Here is a 22,752-nt window from a genome sequence, read left to right as displayed (position 1 = left end):
GTAGGAAAAGTCCAAAGAGTTGATAAAGCCAAAGTATCTTTCAGTCAGATCTTCGATTTTGTGTTACGAATTGCTAAAAATGATTTACGCAAATATTGATGCTGTTAAAATTGTATACAGGCCTATTATAAACTGTGGTAAATAAATATATTGAATATTTTCTTAATCAAAAGATATACCACCGGCTGTTTATTCATTTCTTGGAGTTGCATACATAGGGGACATATAGGTTTGGGATAAACAATCATCTTGTTTTCTTTATTTAAGTTTTCAGAGGAAACAGTTTTTCTCAACACTTTTCAATTAACCTGAGTTTACAGTCTAACTAGGATATCATTATGTTTTTAATCCTAATTGGGACAATATTCATTAGGTAATGAAGGTACACTAATATTGTTTACAAAGTACCCTGGCACTTATCTTATGTAAAAGTGGTTTCAGTTAAATTGTTTGAAACTATGCAGAGATGTAGCTTTGGTCATGCTGATCAAAAGTTCTCAGTGCCCCAAGACTCAAGAATCAATTGGTTCTGAGTTACAGAGCTTCAAAATATTGTTTTTTTTTAACATCTTTCAAAATCATGAATTTCAAAACGTGTTGTTCCATACATTAATTATGGCACCAATAAACACAAATATGGAATCTGAACGAAATTTCTTAATGTGGCCCTGTCAAAAAAAAATAAGTGGACATTAAATAACGTGGATATTCTAGTGGGATATCTCTCTATTTACTCATTTAATATTCCACTGATCCCTGGGGAAAGTCCCATTAATAACGGAACCATGCTACATAGATATGCACTTTCCTACATAGACGTCTAGCTAATTTTGTGAGACTGCATATGCTCAAAAGCTCCCAAAATGATATGAATCTCCGCAGAAGTCACAGGAGAGACCAACCAATTTGAGACCCTTAGAGCTACTCTAATGAGCTTGTTTTAGTTACTTAAACCTCCTTTAGAGCTCATTTACTTTTTTACAGCTTATTTGACCGCTTTTGAGTTCCTTTGAGGGCTCCTCCAATTGGGAGCTATTTAGTAGCACATATCACTATGGTACGAAGTCATAGAGTTACAGTTTGAATATATTCAAAATTCTTGATTTTGAAAAATGGACTAAAAGTCGACAATTTGAAGCTCTAATTCAAAACGTATTGATTTTAGAGTCTTGGGACACTGAGAACTTTTGATCAGCATGACTAAAGCTGGCTCTCTGCAAAGTTTCAGCCAATTTAAGTGAAACTACTTTTACATAAGATAAGTGCCAGGGCACTTTAGTTTTTCATTCATGTTATAATTAAGTTTTAATTGTTAGTTTGAATATTTCTGTTTTTAAACTGTAATTTAAATTTCTGAATTTTTTATATTGGCTCACCTCATATGTTTTAATTCTACCTAACAAATTGGAAGCTTGGGCAAATCAGTTCATTTCAATTAAACATTGAAGAATGTAAGGTTATTTTACCCCAAAACAATTAAGTATTAAAACAATTTATGCAGGTTGAGGAACCACCTTTTAAAAAATTTCAACAAACTATTGTTATTGCAGTAATAGGTCGTGGAGGTGAACAGATAACAAGACTGCAATCTGAGACTGGTTGTAAGATACAAATGGCGCCCGATTCTCAGGGTATGTCAGACCGAATTTGTTCATTGTCCGGTCCCAAAGATGCCGTAGAAAGAGCCAAACAACTCATCTCTGATATTATTCGGCAGAGGGGTGGACCTCCCGGTGTTAGCGACGATGAAATGTCATATCAAAACAACCATTCCGATTTTCAAGGTTATTTCAGCCTCTTATCATTGCATGCAGCATGCTCCAATAATTGGATTATTTAGTTTTGGAACTTGAGGGCTTTTTACAGCTAATTTAAATATTTTCCTCCTTGAGGGAGTAGGCGCAGTTACTCCCCCTTTTTAATTAATTTCTATGGTGGTCCAGTATAAGCGTAAATAACCTGTACAAAATTTTTAGTGGAAATTAATGTTTAAGCTTTTAAATACACTAATTGGTTTTTAATTTATTAGCATTAGTATCTTTGGTCTCGCTATTAAAACATTATGTCAAGAGTGTTGAAGTGGATTTTGTATTATAAGTGAAACTGCAAAATATCTAAATTTACTTTAACTTATTTAATGAAATAATACTGGTTTCTTTTTTAAAAGAATGTGTACGCCACTGATGTTCCCACATCATAAGTTCACCAAAAATATAATTCAAATATGGCCAGGTTTGGTATTACCAAACCTAGTAAGCAAACCTACACATTTTCTGCAGAAATTTCAGTGTGGTTTTTTAATTATTAACAATCTAATGCGAAAAATGTGTTTTTTTATTCTCTCTACCATTAAAAAAATATCTATTACTACTTAAATATAAGCCTTTTATTTGTTAAGAAATAAAAAAGCCTCCAAAATGGCGTATTAAAAATTTTTTTAAATTCATTTTTAGATCCAAAAACACCTAATCAAGGCAAAATTGTTAATTGTTTATACCTTCTGTAAAAATAACTTACAACCTTTGTGGTTACTCAAAGGGGAGTCTTGTAGTGATTAACAAACCCTTAAAATTTCAGCTCGATCCATCAATTATTTGAAAGTTTATTTAAATTGTTGATCCCAGAAGTATTTTTTTTGTAATAATTGAGATGTCCTGAGAAAAATGTATTTCTCTGGACTATTATTCACACGAACTATTTTACATTTAAAAACAAGTAATTATAAAACCATTACTTATTGTCAAATTAATAATTACTGTAATATTTAGAAAATATTGTAAATTTTAATCACCATCACAATTCTATTCACTGTTGACGTAGTTACAATCATTTAAAAAATCTCTAATTCTTAGATAGTTAATGTGTATTGAAAGTTTCCTAGTCTACTATAGATGTAAACATCATACTTTCCTTATAATTGGATGCTTTTATCATAACGAACCTGTAAGGTCACCACTGTTCAAATCAAATTTTTATCTTGTTCTGCAAACCAAGTGTTCACAGTTTTTGTCACCTCTTTCTTGGAAGAAAATTTAGACCTTTTAGACAATTTTTTAGTTGAGGAAAGACATGATAGTCTGATGGATCCAGATCTGGTGAATAAGGTCAGTTGTTGAGTACATCAAACCCTAAATCACTAATTGCTTGCTATTATTATTACAGTAATGCCATATTGTCTTTACCTTCCCCGAATACATTTTGATATCTACTTGACATTCATTTTCCAAATTCCTGGACATAAATACACCTTTGACATGTTCATACAGTTTTTTCCAGTTATTGACTGTGGCATTCCAGTTCAATCAACATTTTAAAAGCTGTTGGCTTGCAGCAATATTTTGTTTTAAAATTCTATTATTTCTTTGTGTCCAGCAATATCTATAGTGTTGTCTGGACAGGGTGATAGTGGTTTCAAAGAAACATGTTGGCTTTCTTTAAAGTATTTTGTCCCATGTATATTCAATATGATCTTGTTTGTGTCATCTGATTATTTTATAGTTTCAGTTTAAAAATTAATATTACAGATGGCTATTGTTCTCTGTAGACCAACATATTATTATCATATCTACTTTTGTAGCTTAGTTTTTTATGAATTCATTTCATCATATTTTCCCTCAACCCGTGTAAAACAGATTTCCTCCCTGCATGTATGATAACCAATCTATCTCCTGAATAACTCCTTATCAGTGTCATCTGTCCATCAGTTCGATTGTTGTGTAGACATAATATGTTCCTGCATGCACATACTTTCTGTTAACATATTTGGTTTTTTAATATTTTGTCTAAATACTTAATGACTAAAGCGCGAATGTTACCACATTCAGTTAATAAATGTCGATTTCCTTCCATTTTTTACGATTTAAATCATAACTTGTTACAATTCTCAAACATCTTACGCTTTCAGACGATTCATACACTTCTAACAGTGTTTTTTGTAATTACTTTATCGATACACAACCTCCAGTCTCATAAAACAGCCAAACGATATTTCTAATGACTGTTTCTTGTAGGTTTTCAGGTCAGTCAAGATTCATTTTCTTCTATAACTTCACTGACATGTTTAATATTGGTTCAGCGATCTTCAGGAACACTTTTTGCATGTATTTTAACATTTTCTAAGTAATTAATTTCAGTTTCCGAAGTAAATTTGACCTGTGTATTCATTCTACATAAAGATCTTAATATTTTTGCTCACAATTTTCTTTATGGGATTCAAAAGATACTGGGGCACATCCTACAAAAGACAAAATTATAATGAAATTAAACAACATTCTGAGTGAGAATAGGCACATTGAAGAACCATTTAATATAAGAATTATTTTGTATATTGAAGTAATGATTAAAACTGCTGTGTGGCGATAAGTCATTTTGTAGAATTCTTTGGCCCTCATTTTGAATTTGACTGTGTAATCAAACATGTTTTATTTTCTTCATTACTAGTTGTAAAGAGCCTTTTAGTTGCCATACACTCTAAATGTTACTGCTGTTTTTCAAAAAAGTGTAATTGATAAATTTTAGTTATTAGAAATTATATTAGAATGTATATACCTTATATGAAAAATCCAATGCAACACAAAGACACTCTGAATTTGTATAAAATATGGAATATTTGGTAACCATTATAAAGATAATTTTTTAATTTTTATTTTAATTGATTCTTAAAAATAAATACTTTGAGTTAGACTTAAAGACATTTTTAACGGTTTCTTCTAATCGAGTTTGTCAAAATAATTTATTAAGTAAAGGGCTGTTCAATAAGTTTTGTGGTTCGATAAGAGAGGGCATTGTTACTAGCCAAAATTTTTTTTTGTTATGTTGGCACACTCTTGATATGGATGTATGTGAAGTTTCATTTTAATCTGTCAATTCATTCTTTGTTTACAAGCCATTTAGTATCGTTAAGAACTCTTCGCCTTTAATTAGTACAGCAAAAAGTTGACGCTTCAATGATAAGCCTTGAAGACAATTCACATCAAGAACATCCAAAAACATTAACACCAGAAATCATAGAACAAATACAGGATACCGTATTGGAATATCAGTGACTGAAAGAAAATTAGTAGAAGCCCTAGGCATCTCATTAAACAGTGCAAGCAATATTTTGACTGAAGTATTGGGTTTCAGAAAGCTGTTTTCACACTGGGTGCCGCATTCGCTAACAATGGAACAAAAACACATTTGAATACTTTTTCAGCAACATTTCTAGAGCGTTTTCGAAAAGATAAAGTGGATTTTATGTGTCGATTTATTTTAAGTTTATCACCATGATCCTGAATCAAAACAAGAGGCTAAAGAGTGGTGTAAATCTGGTTCTTCGGCTCCGGAACGAGTTCATGTCCAGAAATCGAACAAGAAGGTATTGACATAAGTTTTTTGAGATGCAAAAGGAATTTTATTTGTGGATTACTTGCAAACTGGTAAAGCAATACATTCTGAATAGTATTGTAACCTTTTAGACCAGCCGAAGGAAAAAATTCGTAAAAAAGACCCTTTCTGCTGAAGAAAAGCAATCCCTTTTCATCAGGACAATGTACCATGTCACACGAGCAATGTGTAAAACAATGGGTAAAATGCATAAATTAAATTTCGAATTGTTGAAGCATTCACCGTATTCACCAAATTTGGCACCTAGTGACTTCCGTTTCAATACCTAAAAAATTCATGCGTGGAAAGTGTTTTTCATCAAATGAAGAGTTCATAACAGCTGTTAAAGTGTATTTTGCAGTCCTTCCAGATTTTCACTTCAAGGATGGAATTCATAAATTTGGAATCTCGTTCGAACAAGTGCATTAATGTTCAGGGAGACTATACTGAATAATAAAATTTTATTGCAAAACTTATTGAACAGCCTATTAGATATTTGGGTATGTGGATCTGGATATGAATCTATATTAAGAGTAACAATTTTCGCTCTTAGAATATTAAGTTGAAAGCAATTTATTTATTATTCTTGTGATTCTTCTTTTAAAATTCTTAGTTATTATAGATGTTTTAAATATTTCAAAAATGATTATGCTATTTTCGTTATTGACTTAATGTTATGAATTATATGAAACTGGCAAACACGCGTTGGTATAAGGTTAATGGAATGTCAATATTTTTAAATGTTTAGATACCAACATTCTTATCAATATTCATTAACTTTTTTGTTTATTTTGGCTAGATAATATGGAAGTATAATTACAAGTGATAATTATATACCAGGCGTGAAAAAAGGTTTCAGAATATGTTTAAAAAATATATGAATCGTTCCACATGATCCGTTTCAACATCGTTTCTACTGTTAGTTCGTAGTTATTACATCGTTTCACTGAATATTTTATTCTGGAATTTTGTGTAGCGCCCCTAGCGATTTTCCTGAATGGTTTAAATCGAGTCAAATCTGTTCTTTCAAATACATTTTAGGTTTGGGGAAATTATCTACAAAGACTAGGTATAGGGTTTGTGCTCAAATGACGCATGAGTGAACAACGCATACTAAACTGCTACGTTATGATGTTGCTCTACACACTTAGCCATAGCTCCGTTCTTTAGCTTCAAACAATTTTTTCTGTGGAGAAGTTCTTGGCTTGAGACGATTTGATATCTATTTCCACGTCTCATTCAAAAAGTTTTTATCACCGTTTGAAGTTTAAGAAGATTGTGATAAATCAGAATTCGCTGCTTTTGCTCTTTGATCAGCCGCTAAAACAAACGTAGCTGCATGCTGTGTTCAGTTCCTTGGCACGAACCAAATGAAATGATGCTTTTATAGGACATAGGACTCTTCACATATGAGCACTCTCGAGATTTGAAAGTAGAAACTCTTTAAGATCTGAAAGTCGAAATTAATATATCTAGATCGGGAGAATTATTCGCTTCAGCAAATTATAATCTCTCTCCAAATGTCACTAAAGCCCAAATCGAGTCTTTTCGGCCCAGAAAATAACATTTTTTTTTATAATAAACTCATTTGTATTGATGATATTGACTATATCATTTAATGTTTATAAAAAAACTTATTATTTTTCACCATATTGAGAATTCAAAGTACAAATTTTAAAAATATCTACTACTAATATAAATATCAAAATGTAGTTTTTAAAACACTCTAAAGCGAAAAAATAAAGTAAACATGTTTTGATCCTAAAGCGAGGAAAAGATTTGATTATCCAAAAGGCTGTACAGCAGGCATTAAAGCCTCTCCAAACATAGATATATGTAACACAACCAGAGGTACAAGCAGGGCTCTAGACCAGTTTTGTAACCATGACCTCAGGGTGTCTGATGGTGATGGTTATCAGAGCTTTCTTTGACCTTGAGGTATGCAAGAATGGACTGACAATGGACTTTTCCATAGAAGTGATCAACAATGACCAGATGGTAGATAAAGAAGTGCTGGCTTTTCCACACAATTATACAAATACTCACATTACGGTCAATGGCAAGAGAGTAAGTGAAAAAGTGCAAGAAGTAATGGTCTTCAATGACCAGAGGATTTACTCTGCGTGTTGAATGCAGAACTCATCGCTTATCGCTTGGAATATTGTTTACCTACACTACTAACAGTCTTTTTTTATGAGTCGGGCATGGTAACAATACAATGTAGGTATTGTGTCCTTATGGATTTCCAATGATTTTTTATAAAAACAGAAAAATAGCTCATAAAAGGAATAATTCATTGTTCTATACATATTTTATTCCAGATAGTAGGGAGAGTATGGGGTATTTATTACCTGCTTTCTTGACTTTAGCTGCTGGTAATCCTCAAAGACACATCTCAATTACAGATCGAATATAGCAAAATGATCTGTATCTATTAGAAAGTACCCCCAAACATTTTTAAAATAAAGCAGTTGAAACCGTTGTTATTTTATTTATAAACCCTGCTATTTAAAAGGCTAGGCTAGGCAATCCGATACTCATAAAGCTCTATCATCCGGAATAAATGAAAAAAGAAAGGATGAAGCTATAATCTATGAGTCCTGCGTAACCAATTTGAGCGACACCGTATAGTTGTGTGGAAAACAAGAAATAAGCGATAAGACAAAACAAGAGAGGCGATTAGTTTTGCACTAGGGGTACAGGGTGGCCTTTTCTAGTATTTCCGTACTTCTTGAAGAAATGAAAGATTATTGTCGATCACTTCTCTAGAAAAGAAGAGATGTAGAGATAAGCAACCACTCATTCCAACCCTCTGGTCATTGTCGATCACGTCTTGGACTATTTGTCACTTCTTGCAAACTTCAAGGTCAAAGAATTGGTCTAGTATTCCTCTTGTTCTACTACTTATACACCGATGAATCTGAAAAAGTCTACAAGGCCAAATGACAGCTTTATAATATAGAATTCACATCAATTAAATTCAAATTTGTCTTTATGGTCTAGCTTAACTCTACTAAACGATATCAATTGCATACTACAGCTTTTTTTATTTAGTAATATATTTATAATTAATAGTTTTATATGTTATGAGTTGAATATTATTCGTCAAGGCTAGGAACGACTTTCGAAATTTTGCCATCTGCCCAGAGAGCAGACAGAGGAAATATTCGAGGAGAAAGAAATGGATGATCGCCTCGTCTACTGATTTTTAAACGTAATTTACAGCTTCAGTTTACTTTCCTTACTAATATAATTCAGGTTACTGTACATCAAGTGGGTGTGCCGATTGTAGAATTCTCAAAAGTCGTTCCTAGTTTTGACAAACTGTAATAATTATTTGTACAACCGTGGTCAACGTCGAAAAGTTAATTGTCTGGTATACTGCTTAGGGTTTTTTTATAGCTTTGAAATGTTTTTCAGCTATAATCCGTCTTTAGGTCCATATAAACCTTGTTGTGGCATGTGACTAGACTCTTGACACAACTAGCATTGAAGAGACATTATGAGTTTTTTTTTGAAGCCATAAAGTAATATATCTTGACGTTTACTGTAGCAACTCCTGTAAATAGCGATTAAGTTCAGAGCAGTGATGGAGGATCATGCAAGCGCCCGTTAAAATGTTAATCAAAGCGTCAAGGTTAACCCAAAGTTTCATATCTTTCCTAACATTAACTAATACACGAGGTGCACCTGGTACCCAAAACTGCTCCGATTCACACTTCTAAATGTCTTGACGGTTGTGCAGAGGATTATTTCATTATTAAAACTTAGTTTGCTTTTTTATACTAATTTCTTTTTAGTTAATTGCGATATATTTTCCGCTACGCTTTTTAACATTTTTGTTGGGAATTAAGTCAAAGAAAATTTTTAATATTTCTCAAACTGACACCTTATTTTAATACATATCTCTGAAGTGTATTTTTCTTGCGAAAAAGTTATTTCAATTTATTTAAAATTGGGCAGAAACGTACACTTTATTATCAGATATGACTAACTGTATTTATTTGTATTTTTGTTTTAATTTCAAATAGTCCTTACAGAATGTTATGTTTTAATTGTAGACATGTTTTGTTTTGTAAATTTTAGTTTATTTAAATTGTAGTGGTTGAAGAAGCAGTTAATCAGAACACAACATGACAATTTATTTTGGTTTTATTGTTTTTTCTCTAATAGAAGTAACTTTACCATAATCTTTAATTTTTCCTTTTTGTTAGGTAGAAATTTTTAACAGTACTGGCTTTTAACTGTAACAATTATTTGCTTTTTTCTGTCGTAATTTAATAATAAAAAAGCGATACATATCAGTGACTGGCAATCATGTAGGTAATCTGTTAACAGCTTAGAAAATCAGGAAACTTCTGTTGTGGATCTTCAGACACATCTTTACGTATAGAGATTGAAGAAAGCGGGAATTCAGTAATATAATAAATAAGATCGTAGAAATAATTAATATGTTCAACAGATTGTCGACCCAGTCTAGAATGCCGGATTATTGAAGAAACTGTTGAACGTTGGACTGCCCATTTTCTTTGTCAAGTTGATACACTTATATATCTCAGGATAAATGTGTTGGACCAACTCCCTAACTCATTTCCTTACAGCTATAAGACGTCAAGGTTCCATTCTTGTATCACACAATTTACAACAGCTACTCTTCAAACCCAAGACTAACAAATACTCATATCCAACTTTATGCAGATGGCACTTCTCTAGCGACAATACCACAATATAAAGATGTTATCAAATGGTATGCTCAAAATCCCCTGAACCATTTTTAAAAGTGGTGTAGATGATAAAGAAAAACACTAATCTCACGAAAACACAGGTAACTTTAGAGACTACTGCACACAATAAATGAAAGAAACTTCACTTCTCTTTCGATCTCATCTCTGCCGTTTCCAGTAGCCTTTGCGTTGTGGCTGTGTCGGGTCTCTCTTATCAATGCTCTATGCTGTAAATTCGGGGGTAAGTAGACAAAAACATTACAGAGCAAAAATTTACTCTCTGCTCAGTCGCGACTTTATGACACAAGCTGATTGGAAAGAACGATTTTGTGGAAAGAAAATCGCCCTGTTTAATACCCCCACTATATATAAGAGACTACACTCTCTAAAGTTACACCCTAAAAACCACTCTTGACCAAAAAGCTCAAAACATCCTTAAAACTCGTTCATTCTGGTCATTTTTCTGTAATATATTCGGCAGAGATCTCAAAACGAAACACATCACCTTCCCACCAAATGGCTGATCTCTGTCAACATTGAACTCCCTGATGAATACACTAATGTCGTGGAGGAAACTCTTTTTATCGTCATTAGTTCGATTTCATTTCGTAATTATACCTCTCTTCTTGAGTCGTCCCAACTTTCTCCTATTCTCAAGAAATAATCTTCTTGATTGTAACTGAAGTTGTTTATTCTTAAATTGGCCAGTGATGAACTATTTACGACCAAACTGGATCAAAGATCTGAATTTTTGAACTGACATCGTTATCGAAAGTTTTACGCCTGAGTCTCTTATCCGAATCACATGTGATCCACGGTGGCTGGCACATTTCTTAGAAGAATAATCATTTTAAAGAAACTATTTGTATGCCAACAGTTTGTATACAAGGTATTAAGGATCGATGAGATCTAACTGACCTGAGAGCCGGATTACTGATCCAGACCAGTTACTTCGTGGTCCCAAATTGGTCAATTCTGTTTGTAAACGTACCCAACCACCCAAAAATGGGTCTTATAGCTAAAGATGATTTTTTTGATGAAAATTTGCCAGTTTTCAAGTGCTCCAGAGCTCATTCAGCGAACACACATTGTTTTCTATGGTCGGTTATCTTCAGCTCCTAGGTCAGTTGAATTTTGTAAGGTCACGATGCAAAATTCGCCTAGTTGTGGTCTGTGAAAGGCAGATCTTTTCCACGCTCTCATGTTTCATGTATTAGCTTGCATAACTGACTTAATTTTCGTAATTTATATCATCATCACTCTTCAATTTTATATTAGTTATCTCGTTTGTTCCTTTCTACATTTAATTTCCATAATTGCTTCCATCAAAGACCTTTAATTATGAAAAACTTCCATTGAAGATTTCCTAGTTTTTATTATTTAATTCGTTGATGGATTAAAAACCTATCTTCATCAAAGCTTTACAATCCCGTTGAGTTTATGACTAATGCCTGGGCTTTTTAAAATCGTATTTTTGAGGTAAATGATTTCTATTCGTCATTCTGTCGTGATTTTTTTTCATTTCTTCCTCTCTGCGTTGTACTTGATAGTCATGGCTTTCGTCTTCGTCTAAGTCGTCTTCTACTTTTGGCCATAGTTTAGTCACAACATCTCAGAATCTCTTTTTTGTTTAACTCATGTTTAATTTCAGCATTTATTTTCATTCTTCTTTCTCCTTCTTTTGTTACATTATTATGTAAATCTTTCGAATTTCAGAAGGCTATTTCCTTCTTTCATTAAGTATGTTACCGTTTGCGTTGCATATGTAACGATCATTATTATGTAATTTTATTTTTTTTATTAATATCTTGATCCAAAGCAGATTTATACTCATATCATACTGTATGTCTTCCGTTTTAGAATTCTTGCTATTACCACTCCTAGATACTAAATATAGATACTGCTTCATATCTATAGCTCTGCACAGTGAGAAATTTTTGTGTCACTATATTTTCCTATCGTCATATACTTCGTTTTATGTTGTATTCATATATAATAAGTCCTATTCTTTTAGTTTTTCTATTACTTTCACAAATACCGTCTTTGTATTTGCTATGATGGTCAGATCATCTGCATATATTATTTATTTTAATTTGATTAAAATCAGTTATTGGTTAATTTTAAATTGCATATATATTTTTTATATATTGCCCTGTCTAATGCTCAACTATTAGTAGATTAATGGTTGTAGTTTCGCTTTAGGGCTACAATAAATTCAAAAATTTACCTTACGTAAAATTACTGTTTTACGTAAAAATATTTTTGAGACAATGTTTTGAATTTATAATTTTCATATTTATGTGTATGCATTAGGCATTTTTAGCTGATGTTCACTCTTTGACTATCGTGGTAAATTCAATCTATTGAATTTGTATATACGAGTACATATTTAAATGCTGTATACACTTGGCTTCGACATTGAAACAAATCCGAAAGTATCAAATGTATGAAGAATTTTACTCAGGAAATGCTGGGATGATTGAATCCTAAAATATATATTTCAAACTATAAATTTGAAGCATTAATCCTAAGCACTTACAGCACCCATCGTGATGGACTGATTTAATCACCAATAAAGGGGGTATTGAATATAATGTCGATGGAAACCACCACAGCATGGGACAAAGAATATTTTCTACTTTTTTTCATATAGGCATATAATCTGTCTATTTTTCAATGACTCCAGTATATTATCATTCCGGCGTCTGTACCATGCCCTAAATATACTTGGAATTCCGGAAAAGATGATCAGACTATTAGTAAAAATGACTTTAATGAAGACCGACAATAGAGTAAGGATAGAAGAAAGCATATCAGGACAAGTTTAAGTAAGAAGAGAACTAGAGCAGAGTTCTGCTGTTCACACGACTCTACAATTTCTTACTGAAGGCAATAATGAGAGAGTGGAATACGAACGAAAGGTATGATTTATGACAAGAGAAACCAGGTCCTGGCCTTTGCGGGCGATGTAGTGTTAATGGCAAGAACTAGGGAAACTGCTGAGGATTTTCAAACCATTTGAAGCGACGGCTAAACAGTATTGACTGATTATTAATGAGCAAAAAACAAAGTAAATGGAAATGAGGCAGACCAAATACGAAGACATATAACTAAATGCTACCACAAACAACGAAAGTAAAGAGTATTGCTTCAAAATGGTGACGGAGTTCTAGGAGTATCTAGGACTAACCCTAACAAGTAAAGGGGAAGAAAGCCAAGAAATTCGGATTACAAGAGGAAGATTGAGAGGGGGGCAAACTTGAGACTATACCAGATACACGGTCTTGTACGGAAGCGAAACATGGGTTATGAACAAAAATCAAGAAAACATGCTGAACATCTACTAGGAACGGAGTGTTTTAAGAAAGATATTTGGGGGAGTAAAGGACTATGAAGACGTTTGGAAAAGACGAACAAATGCAGAGATCAGAGAGCTGTACGGGAAACAAGAAATTAGCCAGATCGTCAGGACAAAGAGATTTAGATGGTTAGGCCATATTGCGAGACTGGCAGATGGAAGGTAGGCAAAGGAATCGCTGCTGAGAGGGTAAGGAAAAAAGAGAAAAGGACGACTACGAAAAAAGTGACTAGAAGCGTGTAAGCAAGGGGTAACAAGTTGGAGAACTGCGGCCAAGGACAGAAGAAAATGGAGGAAAACAATGGAAAAATTCCAAGCTCTGTTGTATAGAGCCTGTTCAACTGTATATATATATATATATATATATATATATATATATATATATATATATATATATATATATATATATATTATCATTCCAATATTGCTAAGTTGTCCCCATTGATCGCTTTCCTATGCTATTTTAATATTCTGTCCTCAGTCACATGTCTATATGGTCGTTTCACTCCACTATTCCTTTTTTTTTGTCGATTTATTGGTTTTTTTTTATTTTACATCTGCTTCTGGCAATATATATAGTATATACAGTACACTATATTCTGGCAGTATATACTTCTTACATGTATATTGTTCTGGCTTTATCCCTAAGTACTTTTCATTAATTCTGTGGTTTCCAAGCTTTTTTAGCTTTAATGTTATAGTTATCTTATGTTATCTTTTTCCTTTTTTAGAGAGTGGTATTAAAATGATTGATCTCTATTTTTGCTGTATTCTATTATGGTCTATGATTTTTTAGATTAGTTTCAAAAGTTGCTTTGAAGTTTGTCTTCCGTATTAGAGCTTATTTGATATTTCGTCCTCTCAGTGACTTCTTCAATTTTCTTGTCGCTTCTGCTATTCTCTTTCTTCGATATCGACCATATTACTGGTGTAGGTGCTTTGTTTTCCAATTCTTCTTCGAATGCCTTCTATCGCAGGTCGGCAAAAATTTTGGCAAATTTTCCTCAGTCTAGGGCTTCAGCAAATCATTTGAACTCAGCCTCTTTAACCTCGTATATCTTTAAGCCAGGAACACTGTCTGTATCCATGTCCGGGTCTACCTTGCACTCTCTATTATGAGTTAAAAGAAGTATCTATTATGTTTCATTGACAAAATTTGGATATCGAGAGATCTGTCGCTTACGAGACTACGTAGTTTGGCTATGTCAATGTGATTTCTGATTTCTAAGTCAGGAGTAATATTTTTTTTTATCAATCTAGCTGCGCAGATTGGAAACTTTAATTATTTCGTTCCCTTTAATGGTCCTAACGTTTTGCTTTTAGCAAATAAGGATCGCCTATAATCGCTTCATGTTTTCTTCTTAATGCGTTTTTTTTTATTAATTCCTTGATTATCTTCTTGTTCTCGTCTGATGTTTCTCTCCCTTTAATTTTTCGAAGTAAACGCGTGTTTAGTTTCAAATTCCCGTGTGGCGACTGTATGATCATTTTCTTTGTTGTAGAAAGGCTTTTTTCTTTAAATGTTATTTTCGACCAGGTTTCTTCAATGTTTATGAAACATCACAAAACAAAGTTTTGATGCCGATTTGAAGAAAAAACTTCCCTCCCGCTCACAAGACGGTCGTTTCACAGGCAAAATTACACCACTTACTATACGAATTGATCGACCACCTGCCATTCGGCAGATTTAGCTACATGTGATTATTCCAGTTCCAATAATTAAAAAAATTGTCCGGGGGAAACCATTTTGTGAAGAACAATTAGGTTAGACCTGAAAATTTACATTATTTTAAGGATTTCAAGTCAAGTTACTTTTTGAAAGGTATAAAAAGTTGAAAAAGAGCATCTTATCAAGAACTAAAAGGGCCCTAACTTGGGAAATAAATGACAAAATAACAAATCGTACGTTTTCTATGCTAGGTTAATGTTGAGCCACTTTTAACAGACTGATTAAAAGAGAATTTGGGTTAAATGTAAAATTGTAGATTTAAAGCACCTCTTAGTTATTCAGAAAATTAAAATATTGGACAGACAGAATGGTATCTAACCTAACAGGATAAAAGGGACGGAGATATCATTGAAAAAGAGACGGGGGGAGACTAGTTAGGGAAACATACAGATTTGCTTATGTTATAAAATTCCAATTAAATAATATCTTATTGTTTCACTATTTAATTTATATATGTTCAGTTAAAAGCCAGACAGTTGTGTTTTGTATATAATCTTTGAAGGTATTTTGTAATTTAGATAAGAAACATTGCTTGGTTATATGTAACGAAAAATGCTTGTCCGCCCTTATTGCCCAAACGTAAAATTTCATTTTGTTTCTCAGGAGTTACCAGTATCGGCGGTCCAGGAGGACCTGGCGGCGGCCCCGGTCCCGGCCAAGGCCAAGGCGGCCGCAACTCCATCGAAATCATGATTCCCGGACCAAAAGTAGGACTTATCATCGGCAAGGGAGGCGAGACTATCAAACAGCTGCAAGAAAAAAGTGGCGCAAAAATGGTCGTAATTCAAGATGGCCCTAATCAAGAACACGAGAAGCCCCTAGTGATCAGTGGTGACCCTCAAAAGGTAGAACATGCCAAACAGCTAGTATATGACCTAATAGCTGAAAAAGAGATGAAAGGTTTCAACAGAGGCGGCCCCAGAGGACGTCAAAACCAGGGACCAAACGATGGAGGTTACAATGATTATGGCGGTGGAGGCGGTGGCGAACAGATGGAAGTAAGTATTTGATGTTTTGACTATTTTATTGTATATTTTAGACAGTCCTACCTAATGCTCAATTATTGTTTAATAATAATTGTAGTTTCGCTTTGGGACTAAATCAATTTCAAAAATTTTACCTTACATAAAACGATTCGGTTTTAAGTAAAAATATTTTTGAGACAACTTTTGTAGATAATTCCTATTTTTTAGAGTTTCCGAAACTGTTTTCTTGTGATATGTAACTTAAACATTGTATTTCTATAGAATTCAGTGTACGTATTTTATAATTACTCAAGAACTGTGGCATATTTCACTGTTGCGAATTTCATCTCTTAACGTACTTCTCAACATTTTGTTTTATTCCATGTGTAACAATTGACAGTTGCATAACTTTTATTAAGTAATTCACAATCCTGTCACATTGAAGTATTTTCTAACTGACATGTTGAAAGTCAAAAACAAGTCTCTTTTGTAGACTACAGTAAGTAAGTCCTCCAGTTGAAATAAAAGCTTGGCAAACTTGTTCTAGTAATTTTTGTCGAACTGATAACAACTCTTGAGCTGGTAGAATTCAGCAATGAGCAATAATGAAGGCCCGATTTTTCCTGTCAAAACGTTAAGTTTAGAAATATAAGGAGAGTTAGTTTAGTTGTACATAAAAAGGTTATTTTACAAAAAAAGGATCACTTCCCCTTCTTTATAGTACTGGTAAGGCTGTACTATAGTATAAAAAATTTAAGATAAGTGCATCAATGTAAATTAGAAGAAAATTCAAGTTTTAAGAAAACTCATTCAATAATAAAAGTCAGCTTTTAGATAGAACAAAGTAGTTCATATTATGTTTTGAAAAAGGAACGTGATCACCTCTGTTTTTCTAGTTAACATAATCTGTAAAAAATGTGTTCTGAGAAAATTTTATAGTTTTCTGGGTTGCGTCAACTTGCTCATTCCTTTCAAGGGCTTACTTTTCATATTACACTAGATAACAGTTGTGATAATGCATTATACATTACAACATATTTTTTGTATTCCAGGTCTTAGTACCACGACCGGCCGTTGGTGTTGTAATAGGAAAAGGTGGAGACATGATTAAGAAAATCCAGGCTGAAACAGGTGCGAAAGTACAGTTCCAACAGGCTCGCGATGAAGGCCCCGGTGACAGAAGGTGTTACTTATCGGGAAATCCTAAACAAGTTGAAATGGTAAGTCATTAAAAATACTAATAATTCTTTTCACGGCCATTTTTAATTAAAAAAAATTTTATTTCAAATTTTTAGTAAAAGGTATAAATAAAATACCCAAACGGGCTAAATCACAAATACAGAACGTTTTCGGAATGTAAATTCCATCATCAGTGTAACAAAGTGTACATGCTATGAGCCACTAAAATATATGGGTGAAAATCCTTTAAATGTTATAAATTTACAAATATGTTACATTATATGTTATTAAAAATTAGGATGTTTAAGTTACCTTTGGAATTGGTAACATGGCAACGTATGGCTCTACATCGGTTACTTGGCCATCCAAAGAATAAAAATTAACAAAACTCTAGACTCTGATAAAATATATGGAGAAATCCTCAAATTGTTAGGGAATGACTATATCGAACCTATACAAAACCTGTTCCCAACATCATTTACCAGACAGGAAAGTTTCCCAATGATTGGCGACTCTCTATATTCATACCACTACCAAAGGAAAGATCTCCCAAAAAGTGTGAAGATTACAGTAACTTTTCTTGAAGATCTTTCTATAAATTATACACGATAGAATATAACCAGCACTCGACATCAGCTGGACCAGTTTCAGTTTGGATTTGGAAATGAGCCCTGATTCTATTTCATTTCGATGTTAAAATTTAAAAGCGACTACGCCATGACAGTCGCAATCGCTAGCGATTCTCATTAATTTCGATTGTAGTTAAAACTGGGGATATTTACTTTATCATTTTGACACTGCTGAAAATTTGGGTTGGCCCTCTTGGTTATTGGCTGCACGCTGCAATACGCTTGTTGAATGTTTGTTTTGTTTACGTTACGTGAACGTCTTTTTTTTTCTTGTTTGAGTTGTTAAATCATAAATAGTGGACATTCGCAATTATATTTTGAATTGAAAGAAAAGATGGCAAGGAAAGAAAATAGGCGATGTGGGAGATCCCTAAGTTATAACCACAATGGTTAATATAAGCACTAAGATTTGACTTATGTTGAAAAAAGTGCAAGCCAGAAATAAATGGCTAAGAACAGATAAAGAGGAAGACAGAGAAGAATATGAAAAATTAAGAAGGAATGCTAAGAAAGTGATAAGGCAAAATAAAAGAAGATGGGTATACAAAAAATGCAGGAAATAGAGCAGGAAAGAACAAACAGAAATACGAAAAGTTTTTACAAAAAGATTAAAGAACAAAACAAAAAATACAAGGGCAAAACAAACGGAATAAAAAATAGAGAGGGAATAGTGATAATAGAGGACCAAGAATACAAACAAGTATGGAGAGATTACTACAGAGAGCTCTTGACGGAGGAAACAACAGAAGAAGAAATGCATAACGAGGAGGAAACGGTGCACGAAGAAGAAGTAGATGAAGTAGATATCGAAATTTTAAAAGAACCAACATTAGAGGAATTGGATGAAGTAATACAGAGAAGCAAAAATGGAAAAGCCCCTGGTAAAGATGGCATTAATATGGAACTAATAAAATACGGGGGAAGGGAACTAAGAGGAAAAATACTGACACTATTGAAAAACATATGGAAAGAAGAGAAAATGCCAGGGGACTGGGAGGTAGGGCAGATCATAACAGTACATAAAAAGGGAGACCAACAAATCTGTGAAAATTATAGAGGAATAACGTTACTAAATACAACATATAAAATATTGACATCAATAATAAAAAAGAGGTTATCAAAGATCACAAAGAAGACAGTAGGACAGTACCAATGTGGATTCACAGAAGGAAGATCTACAATAGATGCAATACACACAATAAAACAAATAATGGAAAAAGCAAACGAGTATAAATTAGAATTGGAAATGTTATTCATAGACTTCAAACAGGCATTTGATTCAATTAAAAGGAACGGATTAATGATAGCACTTAAAAAATTAAAAATTCCACATAAACTCAGAAAATTAATAGAAATGACAATGAGAACTACAAAAATTAGCATAAAGACAAAAAGAGGAGAGACAGAGGAATTTATTATAAATAAAGGGATGAAACAAGGAGATGCCTTATCAACAACGCTATTTAATCTAGCATTAGAATATGTACTTCGAAATATAAATAAAGGAAATCTCAGAACAAGAGGTGGTCAAATAATTGCATATGCAGACGATATTGCTATCATTGCAAAGAACAGAAAAATAATGAAAGAAATGCTAGAAGAAATAAGAGAGAAAGGGGAGGTAATGGGGCTAAGATTAAATCAAGAAAAGACAAAAATATTAAGATTAGGGAAAAAACCAATGAAAGAAAAAATCAAAATAGGAAGTTCTGAGTTTCAGGAAGTAGAATACTTCAAATACCTAGGAGTTACAATAAGTAAATCCGGAGAAAGAAAATCCGAAATAAAAGAAAAAATATTAGCAGCGAATAGAGCTTATTTTGCAAACAAAACATTACTTAAAAGCAAAACACTGACTAAAAAAAGTAAGATGAGCATTTATAACATCATAATTAGGCCAATATTATTATATGCAGGAGAAACAATGACGATGGTTAAAAAAGATGAAGAAGACTTAAGAATAGCAGAGAGAAAGATTATGAGAACCATACTAGGACCAATCAGAACAGAGCAAAATGAATATAGAAGCAGAACAAATGCAGAAATTAAGGAAGAACTTAAGGAAGACATCGTAACTAAAATAAAGCAATGTAGAGTTAGAAGGGGAAGACCCAGATCAAAGTGGCTGCAAGAAGTTGAAGAAGACCTCCAAAGGGCATGAGTCAGAGAATGGAGAGGAAGAACTAGAGACAGGAAAAAATGGAGAGATATTGTCAAGAAGATAAGATAAACAAAAAAGACTGATCCACTTAAGAAATCGGATCTAGAAAGCATTTGCGGTTTAACCCCACGCTGGGGTGTATAGCCATTATATATATAAGATTTGACTTATTGGTTATATTCTAATATATTTTTAAATTTACCGCAGCTTAGTAATATACTTGCCCTAAACTTTTTGGGTATCCTAGAGGCATAAACACTCTCTTCCAAATATGGTTCTAATACCCTTATCAAATAATTTGCAGCTTGTTTATTAAGCCGGAATTGCTGCCTAAATTGAACATCACTTAGTGAAAAGGGATTTTGAGTATCCCGTAACATTCTTCTTATCCTCCGTTGTGAGCGTCGGATATCTATATCCTCTCTAATTCCTCCAAACCAGCAAATGTCCGTAAAACACAGCCATATTAATACTTTTTGACTCAGTTTTCCTTGCAAGAATCAAAACACAACACCGCCTATCTAAACTGAACCTAAGTTCACTTCTCCCAGTCGAGCCAGTCATGTCAGATTAATTTCGACTCGAAATGAAATTTCAACCACTTTCTTGAAGTTGAAATTAATTTCGATAAATCGAAAATTAGTGACGTCGTTTGGTTAGTTCAGCTGAAATCCACAAGGTCCGCAAAGTCGCATTTCGACGTCGCCATATTAATTTCGACATGTTTTGAGTCGAAATCTCAATTAGAATCAGGGCCCAGGACTTGGAACTATTGAAGCACTATTGGTATCCAAGTGTTAAAATTTTTTGGACAAAGTAAACCACAGTCCACTCGATATTTATCTTATTTCATACCAGAAAAGAGGGTATGCACAACAAAACATCGTTAAAGTTGACAAGAATTATTCTGGAACATTTAATATCTAGAGAGGAGTTCTACAGGGTTGTGTTTTGTCACCTTTATTGTTCAATATTTACTCTGAATACCTATTTAGAGAAGCGATGGAAAATACTGTTATTCTTGCTGATAGTGCAGAATGCCTTCGAAGGCCTAACCTAATCGAAATGACTAGCAAAAATTTCAGAATGGGTTTTAATATCGATAAAACGAAAACGATGAAAATTAGCAAAAACCTAATGTAAACTACCATTTCTTTGGAAACGATAAACCATTGGAAAGAGTCCCAAACCACCTTTATAGCGGTTCTTAAAATACAGTGAAACCAGTAAAATGGAATCCAATGGTCGTGAAAGGATTCGTCGTTATCTAGATCAGTGATCCAATGGTCGTGAAAGGATTCGTCGTTATCTAGATCAGTGTTTCTTAACCTGTGGTCCACGGACCCCTGGGGGTCCGCGAGCATGTGTTATGAAGTCTATGGTCTTATCTATGGACATGTAAATGAATCAATAAATGTAAGTCTGGTAACCATTATCCGACCGTGACTGGCGCGACTGATCGAGAGACGACGATCGAGATGACCGAGTGAAGTGAGTAAAACAAGTGCGCGCGGCGAACCTTCCCCTGTCACAACGCCCACGCCCCTGCACCAAACTCGCCCACGCCCCTGCACCACACTCGCCAACGACTTAACTGTATAGATATTATTTTTTTAATGTGATTGTGAAAAACTGGAAAAAGCCAAATGATTCCGCTTTAGATGAAGCAAATGAAAGACCATAGACTTCAAAGGTTAATAAACGTCATAAGTTTTGTGATGAATACTTAGCTTTCGGTTTTACATATATTAATTTAAGCGGTGAAGAAAGACTTCAGTGGTGAAGAAAACCCTCAAAATTAGAACTAAGCAAAAAAAAACAATACTTAAGACTGCTACTGGGGCCAGTAACGAAAATGCTGTATTGGCATCTTACCTTATCATTAGTTGAAAAAAGTGGTAAGCCTCACTCCATTGCTAAAGAATTATTATTAAAGTACGCTAAAATTATGGTTTCCGCTATGTTGGGAGAAAAATCTTCAAAAGAATTGGACGTCATATCGTTATCCAACAGTACTGTGAAGAATAAAATTGTTGATATGCCAGAGCAATTAGATGAGAGCACAGATATTAGCAATGACGCCAATTTGATTGCATTTGGTTGTTACGAATACAACTACGGTATAATTGAGAATTTTCTGTAGCTTGACCTTTGCACTAATCGTACAATTAAAAAAACTAATCATTTTCCTACACTGGTAACGTTTTTACAATCATGTTGCCAATGCAAGTAGAAGAAGAAATGATTAAACACCTCCGAGGTTTGCGGTCTTCTTTTCGGAATTATCTTCCAGAACCCTTTCTGTCTGAATTATCAGACAGAAATAAAAACTGGATCGATGACCCATTCAACGTTTCAGATATCATTGGCTTGACAACGATACAGGAAAATCAATTAATATAAATATCATGTGATTCAGCTTTAAAACATCATTTCAAAGAATCTCCCTTATCAAGTTTTTGTGTGAATATAAAAACAGTTTATAAAGAAATATCAGAAGAAGAACTGAAACATACTGATTTTCTCATCCACTTACCTGTGTGAAAAGGGATTTTGTGCTCTTGTATATCTCAAAAACAAATACAGAAACAAACTACAATTGGAATCCGATTTGAGATTACAACTAAGTTAAAACATCAACCC

The 22,752-nt window shown here is 33.5% G+C and overlaps 1 protein-coding gene across 4 annotated transcripts in view; it reads left to right on the top strand.

Annotated features, from left to right (window-relative positions):
• Positions 1–22,752, top strand: part of Psi (P-element somatic inhibitor) — a 50,338-nt gene that overhangs the window by 4,617 nt on the left and 22,969 nt on the right. For 3 of the 4 annotated variants that reach the window (XM_072534295.1, XM_072534294.1, XM_072534297.1), the window contains exons 4-6: positions 1,551–1,784; positions 15,779–16,173; positions 17,193–17,360. In XM_072534295.1, the coding sequence (XP_072390396.1) occupies positions 1,551–1,784; positions 15,779–16,173; positions 17,193–17,360 (797 nt within the window). The remainder of the gene's footprint in view (positions 1–1,550; positions 1,785–15,778; positions 16,174–17,192; positions 17,361–22,752) is intronic. The other variant, XM_072534298.1, reaches the window with a different exon arrangement.

Source organism: Diabrotica undecimpunctata, chromosome 6, assembly GCF_040954645.1.
Source record: "Diabrotica undecimpunctata isolate CICGRU chromosome 6, icDiaUnde3, whole genome shotgun sequence".
In the NCBI taxonomy this organism is placed as follows: Eukaryota; Metazoa; Arthropoda; class Insecta; order Coleoptera; family Chrysomelidae; genus Diabrotica; species Diabrotica undecimpunctata.
This window is presented reverse-complemented; position numbering and strand designations above follow the sequence as displayed.